Below are 19875 nucleotides of genomic sequence, written 5' to 3'. Positions count from 1 at the left end.
TATTTTAATAATATATTAGTAAATTAAAATATTAATATTAAGCACTTTTTCATTGTTAGTTCATGTAACTAATATTAACAAATGAAACCTTATTGTATTGTACAGTGTAACCAATATTTGATTGCTGAATTGCCATAACTGACCAATCATAATCAATTATTTTAGACAGCATCAAAATCTTATTCTAACACACAAAGTTTAATTATGTTATTTAACATGCTTAAATTAGCGTGATCATTTAGATATTGTGCTGCTAAATCACTTTAAGTAATTTACTCTAAACCCCTTTCTTGTTTGTTTGAGGGATCAGAGAGTGGCCTGAATACTATGAATATTCATATAATTTAAAACAAAAGGATGTCTAGTATTATGTTTCCTGTGTGCTGTAGTAAATCTATCTGGTAAGAGCTCTGAGACGGAGCTGTCTGAGCACAGCCCACTGAAGTGTTACAGTTGCAGCAGCACATACAGATCACCATAACAAATTACATTACAGTCAAGTGGAAAAAAACAGAATCATGGATTTAAACAGACATTTCGGTTCTGAACAGGTCATCTGTGTAAAACATGTCTATTTGAATTGTTTTTTTAATAGTAAGCCTTTTAAAATAGTGAAGCTTTGTGTTTGCTAATGTGTGAGTGAGTGTCTTGGCCATAACAGTTGAGCAGCGTGTTCTCATACAGCTGAACGAAACATCTGCCAGCTGAGCCTAGCGTTCAGGGTCCGTCTCTCCTACAATTGCATTAGCGTTCTTGCACCCAGCCTGAACATGCTGCAAAGCTCCATGCTTCTGCATGAGTGGCTATAAATGTGTGTGTGTGTGTGTGTGTGTGTGTGTGTGTGTGTGTGTGTGTGTGTGTGTGTGTGTGTGTGTGTGTGTGTGTGTGTGTGTGTGTGTGTGTGTGTGTGTGTGTGTGTGTGTATGTGTGTAACAATCTATGTGTGTATGAGCAGGGGTGGGCAATATACCAGTTAACAATAAACCACGAAATTCATCAAGAGAATTGGTATTACAATCACCTCAATCACTGCGCAGTAAAAGATGGAAGGTTAAGGTTGTCTCAAATGCTCCACTTGCTAAAATAATGCTTGTTTCCCATCGCAAGCCAAAGCTGTACATATTTTTCATAGCATGCTGAACTTTTATCTATTTCCAACACAGGTTTTTCTGTTTAGGTGTTCTATTTTAGAACAAAATACTGGATCAAACTATTCTTTCATTGTTTGAAAACACATCAGTCAGGCTTTACAGGGCACACACACTTTCTATTCTTCTGACTGAATACAGACATTTTTAGTAGTTTATGGTCACAGTTTGGATTTGGTTTCAAGTTGCCAATTTAATAATATTTTTCATAATATATATTTATATATTAACTATAATACTTATAGAATTAATTAGGGATGCACCGAATATTCGGCCACCGAAGATTTTCGGCCGAAAATGGCCCAAAAGAGCATTTTCGGTTTTTGGCCGAAAGACTTTTATCACCGAAACAACACGGCCGAAATGTTGTGATGATGACGCAAACAGAAACCGCGACCTGAACGTGCACCTGCATAGCGCAGACCACGAGCTCCCCGCGACATTCACTTCACACCAGTGAGAACATTCTCTCTCTTCTTATTCCTTTATTCGCAGCACTAAAGCGTCTCCTAACAAAGAGATTGAGACGGACCACGAAGTGAGAACAAAGAAAGGTACAGTCTTATAGAGTCTGTTAGCACACGTCTCACTGAGATCTTTTCGGATCCTCTGCACTTCATCGCGAATGTGCTTGATCCGCGTTATAAAGATCATTACTTGGATGCGGAAATAAGGCAGCGCGCACGAGAAATGATACAGGCCGCGCTGGATGCGGAGAACCCGCGTGGAGACGGAGAAGCGCCAAGCGCAGGAGACAGATCAGAGCGCGGAAAAAAGACTCGTCTCTTGGCATTCACCCTCGTTGTCTGATATTTTCAGTGAAATTCTGCAAGAAAGTGCCTCAAATAATAATACATTGGCTATTGTTCTAGTTCTTAGGCTACTATATATGTGACATTTTATTTACAGTAGCCTATATATATATATATATATACACACACACACACATATATATACATACATAATATCAGATTGTAGCCATATTTCTGCTAGATTTTCTGCTAGATTTCTGCTTTAATTTGATAAAACAAATTATTTATGCCCTGCCCCTATTTAAATACACTCTCTCAAATATTTCTCAAATGTCAGGCAGATGACAATCTCAACTGCTCAACAGCTAGATGGTTATCTGTCTGAAGTCCCCATCCCCAGAAGTGATAACAGTCTTGCCTACTGGAGAAGTAATGCACTTTCTAGTCCTACAGAGAACCATTTCAAATGCACTTGACCTAAATGCACTTTGTTTTTATGAGAGAACAGTTCATTTTAAAACCTTTCTGCAGGCCAGTAGGCCTGTACATTATTATTTAATATTCACATGAGTGGGATACATTTTTAGTTTGAATTTTATTTTATACTGTGCATTGTTGCAATGTGCTTAATAAATATTGCATAATTTGTAATTATGTATTTTTATGTTTTTTATAATTTATGTAATTGTAATTATCTTTGAAACTTTAATATTAATTTATGCAATTGCAATGTCTTAATTTTAGTAAAGTTAGTACATGGTCATAGCAATAAATGCAATGGAATAATTGGCATAATTTCTTTCGGTCTTTCGGTTTCGGTTTTCGGCCTTGGTTTTCTCTTTTTCGGTTTTCGGTTTCGGCCAAGAATTTTCATTTCGGTGCATCACTAGAATTAATGTATTATTAATTCAGTTTTTTTATATATTTGTAAATTATAAGCGTATATGTACTTACCAACAAGCGAAGCCTAATTTTATCTTTGAAATTCAAAAAAGTGATTATGAGCAGATGATGGATTTAAAAAATTGCAATTTTGATCACTGAACATAAAAAAAGAAATAATCATCAAAATTTTCAGTGTTACTAATCATTACTCTTCAAATCTCTTTTCTGTAAAAATATAAACATTATGTACAGAACATCATCTTAAATTATTATTTTAAGAACACTGTAATAGACATTTTACTTTCTATTGCTCACCCCTAATTGCCAGTATCTTTTTATTTCTGCTGTTCATTGTGTAAGCGGTACATTTTTAATCCTGCAAAAGCACAGACAGCAGGTGCATTCAACAGTACTGGCCTTCCCATTTAGTGGCATGCATGCAAGAACACAGATTCTCTTACCTGTTTCCGTGTCCTTGTCTTCCCAGTTCTGAGTTTAATGTATCTGGCAATCAGCTCATTCCGACCTACAGAAAGACAATAGATGAGACGTGTTAATGTAAGAACTTTGGAAATGTAATACTTTAAATTGAATTAACCTAATCAAAGCAGGAATGCACGGCCTTGAGTTTGTATTTCAAAAATTTATTTGCCAAAATTTCAATTGTGTCAGCAACATGTAGCAATCTTAACCCTAGCGAATGAACAAACACGCCTAATTTAAATGAAAACTTGGCCGTGCATGCTATTGCCATGAAAATAGCCCAAGAACTCTACGGCCTTTCAATTTAATCTAATTTAATCCCAATTTCTTCAAAGCCTCGTGCTATGAAAAGAAGCAGATCCAGACATTCATATGGTTACAGCACGTAATGGCAGAGGAAACATATTCATTTAACACACTACGGTTCTCACTAAATAATAATTAAAGCATGGTTTTGTAGTGATCTCCAATTAATGGCAGCTCTACACATTCTTGCGCCCTCGGCACTGCTCTAATTACTGATGCTAGGCACAATGACCCCTGCTTAGCCTTTTCATATGTTAATAACATACCGCCACCCCAAAACTATTACACAAATTATAGGTAAAGAGCCACTCTAATTATGTGTCCAGCTGTAGCCAATGGTTGCCATAGAGCCTTGTTTTGTTTTTTGTTTTTTTTATCCAGGACTGTGTAATAAAATTAGATTTTTAAACAGACAACCGCAGAATTGATGTAGTTACAATTTACCATATGTCCACCAATTTTACTTTGGAACTACAATGAACTGTATTTACTTCAAAATATAATTAGCATAAAGTAAAACGAATATTGAATAGAAACACGAGACAGAAACACATGTTGCTTTGGGTATATATATATTAAAAATCCTGAGAGATTGATTAAGTTGGTCAAAGGAGTATAATTGTATTAGAAACACCCATACAGCAGCATTAACAAGTTTTCTGTAAATAAATTCAAAGGTAATTCCATACAAACTAGTCTTAAAAATGTTGTAATTGACAATTGTTTTGAAACATTATGATTGTTAAATGTTTTTATGTGCTCAATATACAGTAAAACACCATACCATTACAATTCAAAATAAATAGTTTTCTATTGCAATATATTTGTAAAATGTGATTTATTTCTGTGATGCAGTTTCATTTTCAGCATCCTCAATCTAGTCTTCACTGTCACATGATCCTTCAGAAATCATTCTAATATGCTGACTTGCTGCTCAAGAAACATTTATTATTATTATTATTATTATTATTATAAATGATGAAAACTGTTGTGCTGCTTCGTATTTATGCAGAAACCATGATATGCTAGTATTCAAATGTCTGAGGTGTGTGTGGCAAATATGCGTTCAATTGATTAAAAGTGCACAGTAAAACATCTATAATGCTACACAATATTCTATTTCAAACAAATTATGTCCTTTTGAACTTTCTATTTCTCAAACAATCCTGAAAAATGTTTCCAAAACTGTAAGCACCAAAAATGTTATTCTATTTCACAATATTACTGATTTTGGTGTATTTTTGAAAAAAAAAATAAAAGCAAGCTTTGTGAGCATAGGAGACATTATTAAAAACGTTTAAAAACATTTTAAAAGTACTGTATATTTAAAATAAATTAATAAAAACTTTTCTTAATCAATGTGGAAACGTGTCATCACAGTCTGTAAAAAGTGTCCATAAGAAATGGCCTGAACTTTTAAACAGCCATATAAACACCAGTGCTCATCATGCAACTAACTACCAAGCCATGGGTCTTAAAAAAAATAATAATAATAATAATTTTCAAACATTAAAAGTAAAGGTAGATTTGTCGATAAAAAAAAAAAAGCAGCAGATGTGTTCTGGCTGTGGAGTGGGGTGACTGGCCGTGGCAGTGGCTGGGCTGAGGTCTGTTGTTTGTGAAATGGGCACACACTGAGATAGCAAAGCCGCATCATCCACCTGCTGTGTGCTGGGCTCGCTGTGTTCAGGTGGGTTGGGTAATCTCCTGAGCTTCTGCTATTAGGCACACCTGTCGTGTGAAAGGGAATCTCTTTCTCACTCACCTTCTCTCTCTTACTATCCTTTCTGTCAGTAAAATCCGCATGAGTTTAAAACAAAGGGGAATCAAAGAATGAATTACACCTGCTGTTATCAGTTTTACTTTGCACATCCTATCTATGTTTAGAACTCAATTCAATAAACAAATTATGCAAATGATGTAATTATGCAAACACGCCCACAAAATCAGTCCTAAACACAATTTGTATGCCATTATTTCCAATATTTCAGGTTCGGTGCTGGATAGTAGATGTAGCAGACCGAAACAATCTGTCATACTTTACTGAGTGAATAATGAATAATCTGGATAAAATTGATTACAATTACTTGGTCAAATTCTGCTGCCTTGATCAACAGAAAAATTTACTTGAATCTTTTTAAAATCAAATTCTAAGCAGACAAATTTACTAGAGATGTGAATAATGTGTAAACAAAGTATATGACCTATTACTTTTGGCAAGATTCTGAAGTGCACACTAAATAGACACTTTAGTGTCCCATCAGGAAGATGCTGCTAGGACAAATTACAATGACAATATGATGGCTGCAGTACTTCTATATTTCATTCATATTCTACACATATGGAATATGTAATGGCTGAAATAATTACTTCGTAATTTCAAAGTAATTACTATTCAAAATAAATATTTTAGGCTTTTAAGTCGTGATATAACAATATAACATTAGGCAACAAAATATTTTTTCTTCTTTTGTTACCTGCATCGAAGTGTAACAGATTATCAAAAAAAAATGGATCTATTTATCAGTTTTGAACTGACTTTGGATATTTGGGCAATGCACTGAAAAGTACAGGGAGATGAGCATGAGATTGCTGAGGCAAGTTTAAGTGGATTAAATGATTGGAGAAGTCCTGCACACTTGTTAAGATCTAAAACTTGCGTTTAGAAAAGAGATGATTTTTTTTCCTTTAAACTGAGGTCATGGCAAAGTGTCCACATACTGTAAGTCTGAAATGCCCCAGTTGGGCACTGGATCCTTTGAAGAAATTCTGGAAATACCCACAAACAATGTACACATGTGGCAATACTGAGATGTCTATATGAAACAATACAAAATCCCTCTTCGAAGACCCTGTCCTAACAAGTGTTTAGCGGTCCCCAACAAAGCCTGAGGCCAATGAGTGTGCAATTCCCTACATGTGTGCTTGACGCATGTGTGGGCTGGAGGGGCAGCTCTCTTTCCTCACGTAAGCCATTCTGTTAAGGCTATAACAACGGAGGAAGATCATGTGACCTCCAGGACAAATAAATAGCATCTGGGGATTTTCAGTTCCAGCCCACCTCCCCAGCATGCCAACACTGTAATCTCTCCCAGATGAAGCCAGGGCCTCGCCACTTTCAATAATTCACACACTGTGTACACATAACATGACAATAAGGGCATTCATGCAGACGCCCGATTCCTAGATCAAAGCTCACAAACGGCCAGCTGTAAGCATGCTTACTGCTGAATAATTCATTCTTTTCACCACCTTGAAAAAAACCCTGCTCAGCGGGACTTGGCCAGCATGCTTTCTTTCCTGTGTTTGCCGCGCAAAACAACGCTGGCAGAGAGAAAGAGTCAAAAAGAGAGAGTAAGGACACACTGGAGGTCCAGAAACCCTAGGAAACAAGCTGCCCCCCCCCCCCAATGACAATAATAAGAGAAAATACTTTTTAAAATAATATGTGTTCCAGTTTTTATTCTAAAAGAGTGTGAACAGGTGCCGTGTATGAAGCTGGATGGTGAAGCCCTAATTCTAACAACACATAAAAATTCATATACAGATGTTCAAATAAAGAATTAATATTTCTGGTTATTGAAACTCATATGCAGTTGGGCTGCACAAATTTGTCAAAATCAAATTGTGATTGTTTTGTCATATATTTCATTAATGAGTCAAGTCAATAAGAATATTTTATGAATAATAATAAAAATAAAGTATAAAAGGGAATATGGCATTTTCGCTTTGTGTGAACAGGTTTATAGGAATGCAACAATTCAATTTAAAGTCTCGTTTGTGATGGGTATTCATAGTGAACACATTCATTATGGTATACATGAATATGGCAGAGCAGTGGGTGGGAATCGGGGAGGATGTGAACTATTGCAAGAGCTCTCCAGTTGTCAGTCAAAACAGCAGGGAAAGGATTAGGTATTTATGGCCCAACTAAAAAGCAGAATACCAGGGCAAAGAAGAAATCTGTCCTCTCGAGAAGGAAAAGACTTCCCTTAATTTCAAAGAAACCAGAATCCATATCAATAGCTCCTAAAACAGCAGAAGCCACTCAGTGGGGCCTGCTGGCACTTCCTCTTTCTAGGATTGTCCCCCAGCTGACTTGTCAGTCAATTAGGAATGCATCTCCACCCTTTGCACCAACTCCCTCAGAGGAAAGAGGAGCGGACTCCCTCCCCGCTCCCTACTGAGAGCTGTCAGCACTCCCACCTCAATTTAGACACTAACTCATCCTCCCCTGCTCAGACTTCACAGATATGCACCGACAGACTCTGGCCATTGAAGACTTCCCTGAATAGGGTGTGCCTTTGATAATTTTGCTGCCTAGAGCCGAAGTGTGACTGTATCTGGACGCTGGTTAAGCTGGAGAACAATTAACAGTCCCAGAATAAGAGTTCACCCTCTCATTACATCCGTCCATCCCTTGGTTTCTGCATCCCCTCCTTGAACTGAGGAGGTTTACACAGCTGCTGCATTGGCCGCTATTCCCCCCATGACCCCCTGCTGCGGCCCACTTTACCACACATTCACTCTCACCTCACAATGCTTCATCACACTTCTTTAATTTGGATGAAGATTCATTACCTCAACTGGGCAGCTCTCGAATGGCTCGGCACAGCAAGCATTTTCTCTGTGTTTTACGGCTGTTTCTCAGAGTTGCCAAAACACCCAAGCAGGATTGGACTTTCAAATTACTAATCACCATTAATGTGTCAAGACTCAGTATTTTTTTCTCAGCTTGCAATGACACCTTTCCAGTTTAAATGTTCATAAATTGTTATGAAAAAGAATACTATATCAAATGTGCTTCATTGTATGCTCTGTGCAATTACCTCTCTACTGTTGCTTTAGAGGATCAATGTTGGCACTTGATATACAGCTCTTTTTAACAAATCAGTTGGTCCAAGCTGATCTAGTTGATCTGGTTGATCAAGCTGATCGGTCCATCTGGTTAGGACCACGTTAGAACACCGAAATTCAGTTTCCATGTCCAAAAAAATCAGCTTGACCACCTTAAGCAGGTAAGAGCCCATTTATAGTCATTATCTGGTTGATCACCTGGACTAGAACTGGTAGAACATCTTGGTCAAGCTGTTTAGAGCAGGTAGACAACAAAAAACAGCTGCTATGTCCGGCAGCTCCCATCTCCTCCTCTTCACAGTTTAACTGGGATGAATCCATCATCATCAGCCCTTACATCATCTTCTGAATCCTACAGAAGGCTCAAACTGTTCAAGATTATTGATTAACTGGATTATCATTTGGTAGAGTAGTTTTCAACTACCCTGACCAAGCTGTTTAAGGCTCGTAGACCACCCTGGAACCACAATAAATCAGCTGCTATGTTACAAAAACCAGCTTGACCGCCTTATACCAATATGATCCGGTTTCTTTAACAGGTTAAAGCAACACACAGCAGCTCCTTTCTTGTCCTCTTCACAATTTAAATGGGATGAAACCATTAACAGCAGTCCTTGCATTATCATCCTCTCAACCCTACAACAGATTCAGTTTGATCAACTGAAAATCTTGATCAAGCTGGTTAGAGATGGTAGAACACCTCTGAGCACCATCATCTCCAGTTCTTCCATTAGCATCCTCTCAGTCCTACAACAATTTCAATCTGGACTACCATTTGGTGGACCTGTTTTTAACCTGGTAGATCATCTTGATCAAGCTGGTTAGAGCTGGAAAAACACTTCAGAGCATCAACTAACCATTATTTCAAGTCCCAAAAATGAGTATGAGCAACATAAGTAAGTGTTCTGATTTTTACAGGTCTATCTAGTATGCATAATCGCCAGTCCTTCCATTAGCACCCTCCCAGTCCTACAGCAATTTTAATCTGGTCAACATGGTTGATTAACTGGACTATTATTTGGCAGACCTGTTTTTGACCTGGTAGATCATCTTGATCAAGCTGGTTAGAGTTTGTATAGAACACCTTAGAGCAGCAACTAACCAGCATTTCAAGTCTCAAAAAATGACCCCCTTAAGATGGTATGAGCTGTTCTTTTCTAGCAACATGTGGCAGTAACCTCCTCCTTACAGGTCTAACTGGGATGAAACCATCAACACCAGCCCTTCCATTAGCATCCTCTAAGCCTCTCACAGATAGCACTCCACAGGAGCCAAAGAGCCTCTACAGCAGGAGTGTGTTATATCATTTAAAAAACAGCATAAAATTGCCATTGATTCCACACCGAGGGGGTGAAGCAAATAAAGCCCCATCATCCTTCCTGCCAGCATGTCATAGCAAAGATGATTTAATCAAAGCAAAATCCTGCAGCTCGGCTCAGACCCCATGCCATAAACATTGTCCTCATTTATAGTTATAGCATATTAAAGCCTTTTAATGGCTTGGGTTATGTTCTTTGATTGCTAAAAACACATCACATTTTTTTTCTCAGAGCTTTTTAAAGGACTCATTTCCTGTTGTACCACATTTGTTTAACGCAGGCCTGACTGCACTCACATCTGGCCAGTTGGACAACTATGATGTCAGTGGATGCTGGATCACAGCCATACAGCCAGCAAGCAGTGAGAGATTTCTCACATAAAGGCATTAATTAACAATATATATTTTTTTTGTCTTATGAACAAATGACTTTCACGAGGCACTTCTTTTAATCAATTAGTCAAAAGAATGCAAACCGACTGAGCAATGTTATTTTATCTATTGCTAGTTAAAATAAACAAAGACAAACTGTTAATGTTAAATGTTATAAATTGTGCATTAGCATATGGTATTTTGGGAGTACATAAAAAAAAAGATTGCTCGTAATTTGGGGAAGTGTAATTACTGAGAAGTACTACTTCTACAGTCACTATGGACAATCTATCACAAAAGCATGAATTCTTTGGGTTTGATATTCTTCCAGTGAGACCTGTGGAGACCGCAGCCCATTTCTCCCGTGTGCAGTACAAAACACAATGCCCCTGCTTCCCTGTCACATGCGATAGATGACTCGAGGGTCATCATTAGCATCACAATAGACTAAACCAACAATATGGAGGCATTCACTCCAATGGTCCTTGGCTGGGGGAAGGGCAAGAGCGGGGCAAAGGGAGGCAGGCAGGAAGCCTTTTACTCCCAAGAACAACAGCATTCGAGGAACACTGCTTGCTAGGAGGGGAACCCACATAGATAGGAGTCAAAGAATGAGATTTGTGCCTTGGAAGTTGAGCAGGTGACACAGAACTTGATTCAAGTGCACAAAATGAGGCACTGAAAAAGGTTCATGCAAAAGATTCCCTGGCAAAACCTGAAAAGACAACAAATAACTTTCAAGTACATTCATATCTGAAAATAACTGAGCATGGAAACTATAACATTTTCTCATAACTATTCAGCTTCAAGCAAAATCAGGTTAGCAAATGTGACCATATATTTGAACCAGAACGTGCATCAGCACAAAAGAGAAAAATCTGACAAGAGAAAGTGCATAACCTTAATCTAGCTACTGAAATCTATTTAGAAAGACTGTTTATAAACATCTGACTCATGCAAACCAGCTGCCTATTTCAGGGGCTTATGTTTCCTCGTTACAGGGCCCCTCGCTTTAGAGAGAAGATAAACATCTCTTTTCAATTCTTAAGATTATTAAAACGTTCTTCACACTAACAAAATGTTTCTTTTAAGTACTTTTCATTGAATGGCAACCAAAAAAGTGGTTTATCCCAGCACTTTTATGTCGACCAAATTCGTCACACACTTAGCGGTATTCTGGTCTTTTTAGGGTCAAAACACTGGCCTCTCACTCACCCTTTGACTTGAACAAGAGTTCAAGACCATGCATTTTGCCTCGTGACCTAATGAGTGTGTGAGCACGTGTCTGGTGTTAGGCCATTCAGACGGGTCCTCTGTGCCATCTGCCACCTGCTGAGAAGACCTCACTCACACACACACACACACACTCACACACACACACAATCACATACATTCATGCATCACCCACTTACCACACTCAGAAAGCCCCTTCATGGGAAAATGGAACAAGAAACAAGCTTTTCAAACCACGTCATGTCTATTTATTAGTGATGTTTGCCAAGACAGGATTTGCTATTCTTATTACACAGATATAAACAAACCACTAACCAAAATTATTAAAATTTGGCTACAGCCTGACAGAAAATAAAAAGTAAAAAATGTTCTAGACTTAGACTGAAGGCGGGACTAAAGTCAGAACCACCTAGCAACCACAGGAAACACCCCAGTAAATGAACCACTAAATACCCAAGAATGCTTTATTTTTTTTTATCTGTGTTCAGCTCTGTCTTGAGCAAAACTGAGTGCACAAGGCTTTCAGTGCATACTCCATTGACATGCATGGATTGATGCGTGTGGTGTGTGTGCATCTAAAGAACCTCCTTTTAAATGCTCAGATCACTTGCACCAGTGTCTACGTGGACACACAAATAGAGATATATACAAATGGCATGTGTGGAAACTAGTGGACTGTGCTGCTGATGAAAATGACATTGTGGACTATCCACAAACCAGAGCAGAAAGTGAAAAAGTGAAGCAGAAAAGCACTGTCAGAAAAGGGCAAAAAAAACTGTCACTAGGGCAGTACCCTTATAAACGGTACTGGTGTGTGCCATTAAGGAACTGATATGCACTCTTTAAGGGTAATTGAGGCACAAAGGTTTATCTTTTGAACAGTAGCTTTTTCCTGAGAGTGTAGCAAAACCTGGATTTTTGTGTCCATTGCCTGGCGTGTGTCCATTGCAAGATAGAGCTGGCATACCACAACTAGGGCCCTATGATTTCCGCGATGCAGAAAATGCGGAGGGAATCTCGGAATCCAATCATAAAAACGGAATTTACAGTTTAACGCGGAATGGCACTGAATTTGCCAAATTTTGAATGAATTAATAAAAAATAGATCATTGCACGTACATCAAATCACGTTATGGACTAATATCTGTAAATATTAAGCCGGAACAGTCTATTTAAATATGAATCCTGCATGTTCTGCGTGTCTGTGTTAATGAATGGCGCGTCTTCGTCTATTTTACACACATGAAGCGCGCGTGACGCTCGCAGTGATTTTAGCGTCTGCTGTCTCACGTCTCACTAAATAAGGACGTGAACACATGAACAACATCTTCAGAACTGCTCTGACAGTCACTTCATGAGCATTTGACCGTTTGATTTGAGTAAAACTAATGTCACACCACATACACAGAACTGTAAAGGTATGTCAACCCGTCAAAATAAAAGTCTGGTTTACAGTCCAAGACAAGTATTTGCCAGAGATGTATTACTATTGTTCAGCAGAATGTACATAGCCTACTACAAAAAACAAACAAACAAAAAAAAAAAATTTTTTTTAAAGTTTATTCACACATTTCTTCCATGTTTTATTTTTAATAGTAAATCCCCTTTGTTTACCAAAAAGTTAAGTTTGCTTAATTTTCAATAATTAAAAGATAAATTAAATTAATGTTTTATGTGTGCATGTCAGAAAATGCTTTATTTAAAACCCCAACTGAATGGCACTTAATTCATCTGTCAACTTTATTGTCATGGTTCACAGTACAAGCACAGACAGAGAAACAATGGGTAATAATTAAATGTTTATTTTTGATGTATGCATTGCATTCTATGCATTTAAAAAATAAAAATATTTTTTTTTCTAAAAAATGAAACTTAGTTGTTCATTTTAAGAGACCCAGGAGTCTTATTTTATCTTGCATAATTAATATTGCACTTTAATTAAGCAAAAACACATTATATCCGATTACTCGATTAATCGATGGAATTTTTGGTAGAATACTCGATTACTAAAATATTCGATAGCTACAGCCCTAGTTCACATAAGGAATGTTAGTGTGAAGCTTTAACAGCTGCTGACACCACATATGATGTGTTTTTTCCTCTTTTAAACACCATTCTCATCATCACAAAGGTGCCAGTTAGTCAAGTGTTCAAGCAAAAAATCAGGCTGATTTTAGGGGTATCAGGTAAATGGAAGTCCTTGTTCTAATATACGTCCTGTGCACATTTTCAAAGCTCAAAAACACATTTAGCTAATATAAAACTATTCATAAACTAATATTATATTAAATAAGCATACTGAGAAATCCTTGGAATCCACTAGATAATAGTTTTGGAGAAGCCTTTAAGCCTATCTTGTAAGGAGGCATTCATTTTGTCATTAATGCACAACATCTCTCACCAGGACCCAGGTACACTGATGGTCTTCTTTAATCTTTCAGATACTCTATTAAATCTAATTTCACAGGCTTTCATTTATTCCAATCCACACTTGAGCCAAGGATTTCTGGCTTTGTCTCACAGCCTTCATATCTATATGCCCATACTTAATGAGCCATTTCTCAATGCACATAAAAATCGTTAAAAGCATTTAACCTTAATGTACAAAAAGCAGCTTCTGTTTGAGCCAATTACTTATATGAAACTCATGGGTGATGGCGAATGAGGATGGATTAGTGCACTGTAACACACGACTGTATTCAATAGCCACACTTGTTTTTGTGGTCTGCAAGGAATGAAAAACAAGTCTGCAGGCCTGAAAACTTCTTCATGTTCCTAATTCAGCTATCACGTCTTACTGAAAATTCCACTCCATCACTGTCACGCAGTGCTCTACTGGTCTGAAGTGAGTGGGATTCTGATATGTAACCAGGATCTAAAAGCAGACGTTGGCAATAGACCATCACTTCCATCCAAAGGACTGCCAGAGACTGGAGCACTGAGAAAAACTATAGCTAGGACAACTTATCAAGGCCCAACGTAACATTGGTCTATTTAATAAAAATAAAAATAAATCTCTGAGTACATGGTCAAAACATTTTTTTAGCATGGTTGTGATTAGCTTATTTAGAATATAAAGAATGTTTTCATAACAGCGATAGATATTTTGGCCAGTATGGCCAATTTTTTTACTATTTTAAGGTGTCAGTAACACTTTATTTTAGGAGTCAATTCTTACAATTGACTGGCTGCTTATTGACATGAATTTTACAAGCATAATGGTTGTTTATTAATACAGCAGTTGTAAAAAAAAAAAAAAAAGGAAAACAAATAAATAATTGATAGCCCACTAGTTATTCATATGTCCAACATTTTACATTTACTCTCAAAAAGATTCACTAAAATGGAGTAATCTAATCCAACAACCAAGTTATTACAAAGAAACAATGATTCATTCACAAAACTGAACCTCACTAGGTCAAAGGCCACCAGAAATCGGTCAGTATGACTTAAGAATACAATTTGGTAATACAGTATTTAACACTGACTAATAGACAATAAGTCTTACCAAAAGTACATCGACATGACAACCAATCAATTAATTCCTCATAATACTGTCTTTAAAAATAATAAATACCACTTTAAAAATCAATTGAAAGTGTATGAACACAAAATGTGTTCGATAGATAACTCCTGGTGACCTGTGGTCGGGGCTTTAGGTCACGAGTCAGAAATCCACGGAAGGATTAACAGTGGGCATCCATTGTGGGAACAGACAAGCCACCGGCAGAAAGCTGTGGGTCGCAACCTCGAGGCTTCAATGAGACAGAGAGGATTACACTAGACGACCCCTCGTAAATCTTCACGGCGCGGCGGCAGGTGAGGAGGAAGAAAAGGCCTGGGCATCTTCTCTCTATCTAGACTTCTGTGTTTCTCAGCAGGAAGAAAAAACGCCCTCCCTCCCAGGGTCTGCTTGTGCTCCCATAGGACCAATTATTACAGCAAGTCCTCCACTGAATCACTCTATCAATTAGGAGGTGGTAAGCACAACATCACATGTATTACTGCTGAGGCAGGCCAGGCTGTGGGGGTTAAGAGAGAGAGAACGGCGGAGACGGATGGATGGACAGCGGACTGATATGCTAGAGTCGGTCGCCATCATCAGGGCTCCCCAGAGGTACGGACAACTCCATCTCCAGCCCCGCGGATGTGTGAACACACTGTCGGCTGGTACCTTCCAGCGAGTGCACGTTCAGAGCAAGAAAGAGGGTTAAATCAATATTTTCAATCTCTCAGGATCAATCCCACATCTGAACATGAAGAGAAACCTGTTAGCAGTCACCAATATGTGTAAATGAAAAGCCAAACTTCATGACCTTGATAGTTCTCGTCTTTAAGTTCCCTGCTCCATCTCCTGCAATGCAGCTCTCTAACAAGCCCAAACTCAGCTGAAATGTTTCGAGTTTCAAATGAACTGGGCTTCTGTATCACAACACCTTCGAGATACATTCATCAGAATATAAAGACATTAAATAATGTTTCTGACCAAAAGAGTTAGCAAAGCACCTTAATATTTTGTCTTTGCATTCTATATACATATATATATAATACATGTATATTTCATGATTTCATTTTTAGAATGATTTATTTATTTATTAAGAACATGTAGATAATTTAATAAAGGCATTTATTTATTTATATTTTAATTTAATTGTAATTTTGTACTATAACATTTATAAGCAAGACAAAACAATGTAAGATGTGGCTAAATCTAGATTTAATTGGTTTTGATTGAGATGTAACATTATATTATTTTTCCCACCTTTGCAGTCTTCAGAACAGTCACTTCTGGAATACAATCCTACCATACGATAAATTATGCAAACTGTGAATCATAACATTTTTCTACATTTTCCAGAATGTTCCACACACAACAGAACACGCTTCATGCATCCCACAATGCAAACCGCTCTTTCTTGACTATAGACTTCCAATATGTCACAATCACAATTTTAATTTTTCTTTAACAATGTCTTTCTTGACCCTTTATTAGATCAGAATGCTTAAAGTTAGGTCTTTAACCACCAAATTTGACCACAAATATCCATTTACATTTCTGAGATAATAACTGGATACCGATTAATGAATTGAATCAGTCAATGTAATTAAAACATGATAAAAGTACTATATTTTACTTTTTAGGCTAACAGCATTTATCACTTTGTAAGTTTCAAATACTATTTTAAAAAAACAGAAAGCAGTATTCAGTCAGCGGCACAGTAGTTAGTCACCACAATATGTCAACCAATGAGCGCTGTTGTTTCTTTAAATGGAGCAGAATGTCCTGCTTCACTCATACAACAGCAGCCAATTGGAGAGATGAAATACGAGACCAGCCTCAGCTCTGGCAGATTCTGCTGGATTTGCTCTTTACCAGTGAAGAAGACGGCTCACATGACCACCACAAATCTTAGCAGTCACGTCTAAAAAATGCAGTCATTTCTGTTGAGCCGGCACATTCATTCTTTATAGGACACTTAAAATACCTTAATTATTGGTATGACATTAAACCTAAAATGTATGAGGAAAAAAATGTAAACTGACCTGAATTAAAAATAAAAAAACTAGACCACTGGATTTAAGTGAATTTTTGACATTCAAGACTTCCATTCTTCTTATTCTGATATCCTTGAGAATCACAAAGTCATTTTCTTTCATGCTAAAGATGAAACTGTTAAAATTGACCATAACATTTTACATGCCCTCATGCTCTCTGAACTTCAAAACAAGCTCTTTGTGCAATCAGAGAAGCTGTCAATAGTATCATGTCACATTGTGGTCAACAAATAGCAAACATGAAATGCCTTGGGCGTTTTGCTTTCAGACTTGACCACCCAAGCATGGGATAGACTAGACAACCCAAAGCACTCTGGGTCACACTTCTTTCCACCTGGCAGGTCTGGAGAATGTCTGACCAGTGGGGACATGCAGCATTGGACCCAAGGGTCATTTAAACAACTCCGAAGGTCAACACTGGGGCAAGCCCTGGCAGAGAACACTAGAGATAAACGAAGGAATCTGAAACCTCCATTGAAAAACAGCCTGTGTCAATACTAACAAAATTGAATTGGTTCTCTGACAGGTCCATATGTTTACAACGTCTAGGTCCAAAAGCACGCAAAATTTCTTTTCATTCATTGTTGGCACAAAACATCAGATGCTGACAAGCCCTAACAAGGCCATCAATACTAAGCTTTGTTAAGTGTGACATGACCAGAAGGCGTAAAATAAAGTCCACGTCCATCATTCTGAAAATGGCTAAATAGCTTGTGGTCTGACAGATTTCGCGGCTGCTTTTGTGTTTTCTGGATCAAACACATGCATATTTTTGTTAGTGCACTGCATAGCCCTTCTCTCTTATTTTGCAGTTAGACGGACGGCAGTAATATGAATTTTAGGGCACACAATCAATGATAACTCAATATGCTTTGTTAGAAACCACTCCAAATATTTCAGAAAAAAAAAACACAAGGCACATAGAAAGAGGCAAAGCTAGTTTGCTGCTTTGAATTATCTATACAGAAAATCAATGTTATTTAGGTTGCAGTGTTCAGCTGATTTTTACACAAAATAAGACAGCGGTGAAAAAAGACTAATTATCATTATGTTGTAAGAAAAAGGTAGCAAGCAGTTTCATACTCCGTTTACTACATGAGAACAACCCTGGCGGTATTTCTGACTCCTTTTGCCAGAGTAAAACGTAATCGTGTCGTAATCAGAAATGTGTTTCTTGTAGGTGTAAAATCACTGTAGCGTGTCAAAGCTACAATTGCGCACAAACAAAAGCGAGGGATTATATTGGTGGTGTGTGTTAGACTAAAGTTCTCCAGACTCCATTCTGAGTGAATGCAGGAAGCAGGGGCCTGAGCGGATCCCAGAATTCCTCATTATCCTCACAGCGGGTAGCTAGGGTGCACCAGCGGTGCGAGCGCGAAGCGGGCCGCTGCTGAGGCAGGTCTGGGAACAGAGCTCTGGCAGCCCCACGGGGGAGGCCAGGCTCGCTCATTAGGCCTAAATGATCCACGGCAGCCCTGCAAACCAAGTGCCACTTAGTGCCGGTCAGAGACGCCAGTCCGGCCCTGATGAGATTGCTGAGCACACTGCATATCTGTAATAACACGGCGAACAAAAACGGACTCACAATGGCTGACGGTAACTCTGGCAATTGGGTCCAGAAAACGTCTGGGAGATAACGTGGCCACGCACTCCCCACAAATGTCTTTCATCCTTTGGTCGGGGTTGAAATGACACAATATGATAAATGTTTTCCACCTTTAAAGCAAACAGATGCGCTGTGGGAACCGCTCTGGTGACAAAAACCTGATATCAGCAAGTGCGTCTCCCACTAAAAGCAGCTTGTTGCTCCTGAGACAGATGGTCGTTTCACACGTAATAATTACAGCAGTCTTATGTATTCTCACGCTCCTGGCACATTGTGATATTTACACTGCTTATGGTAATAATCTGAGTGATTATACTAATAAATGTCACAAAAACTGAAATGCAATGCATTCTACTATTTCACAGCCGGCTATGTTGTCGTCTTTTCAAGCAAAAATATTCAAACATCCTTAAAGCAATAAGATAAATTTACTAGAAAACTTAAACTATGTGTGATATTAAGACTTGAGCATGCATCTTAAATGTATTTTTTTTTAATCACCTTAGAAAACCAAGCAATACTACTGTTTTAGAAAATGATTTATTGCATTTAAGACATCGTTGGACTGACCTGAATCTTTAAGAAAAGCTTTAAAGGGATAGCACATCCCAAAATTTTGTCAACATTTACTCATACTCATGCTGTTCCACAACCCAAAGGATGATGTTTTGAAGAATTGTTTTAACCAAACACTAACATTTCTCATAATATCTTCTTTTATGGCACACAGAAGAAAGACATTTGGGTGAGTCAAAACAGACAGAATTTTATTTTCTGTTGTGGGGGGGGGGGGTGAACTATCCCTTTAAGATGGTTTACTTCAGGTTTAAGGCTAGATAATATACAGATTTGTCTACTGGGCATGCACATATCAATATAGTATAATTGTTTTCACACTGTAATACAATATTTACTGTTTTTGCCTTATTGAAGGGGTAGGTTTAGGGTTGGGGTAGGTGTAGACGTTAATAAAACACAGGTAGAAAATAGGTAATAGGCAGAGAATTTAATTTACTGTTAGCCTCTTGTTTTAGCTGTATCCCTTCTAGCCACAACCGCTCTTCAGTCCAATGAGACTTCAGTGTGGGTGGGGCTACCCAGTGCGGCGAGCAACCAAATGGGTAATTAGGACAAAAACTCACGTAACATGGAAGATATAAATGTGGTGCTTCATGCAATCAATTAAATTTTTTCAATGCCATTCTTTTCTCCAAAAATCTGTTGAAAACAAAGATGAATTTTTGGAAAACGAAACTCAGAGTTTCTACATATTACACATTACAGTCAGAATCGTGCTGTGGCGCATTATTTCTAACAATATGACTTAAGACTCTGCTGCGTGCACAATAACACCCATTA

At 37.9% G+C, this 19875-nt stretch overlaps 1 protein-coding gene across 6 annotated transcripts in view; it reads right to left on the bottom strand.

The window, feature by feature from the left end:
- The window catches only part of LOC132126601 (transcriptional enhancer factor TEF-1), a 76812-nt gene that overhangs the window by 29039 nt on the left and 27898 nt on the right, over positions 1-19875 (bottom strand). For all 6 annotated transcript variants that reach the window (XM_059537975.1, XM_059537983.1, XM_059537967.1 and 3 more), the window contains one exon: positions 3247-3311. In XM_059537975.1, coding sequence (XP_059393958.1) covers positions 3247-3311 — 65 coding nt within the window. The remainder of the gene's footprint in view (positions 1-3246; positions 3312-19875) is intronic.

This window comes from Carassius carassius, chromosome 3 (genome assembly GCF_963082965.1).
Source record: "Carassius carassius chromosome 3, fCarCar2.1, whole genome shotgun sequence".
Classification (NCBI taxonomy): Eukaryota; Metazoa; Chordata; class Actinopteri; order Cypriniformes; family Cyprinidae; genus Carassius; species Carassius carassius.
The sequence above is the reverse complement of the archived record's forward strand: the minus strand, read 5'-3'. Positions and strand labels throughout refer to the sequence as shown.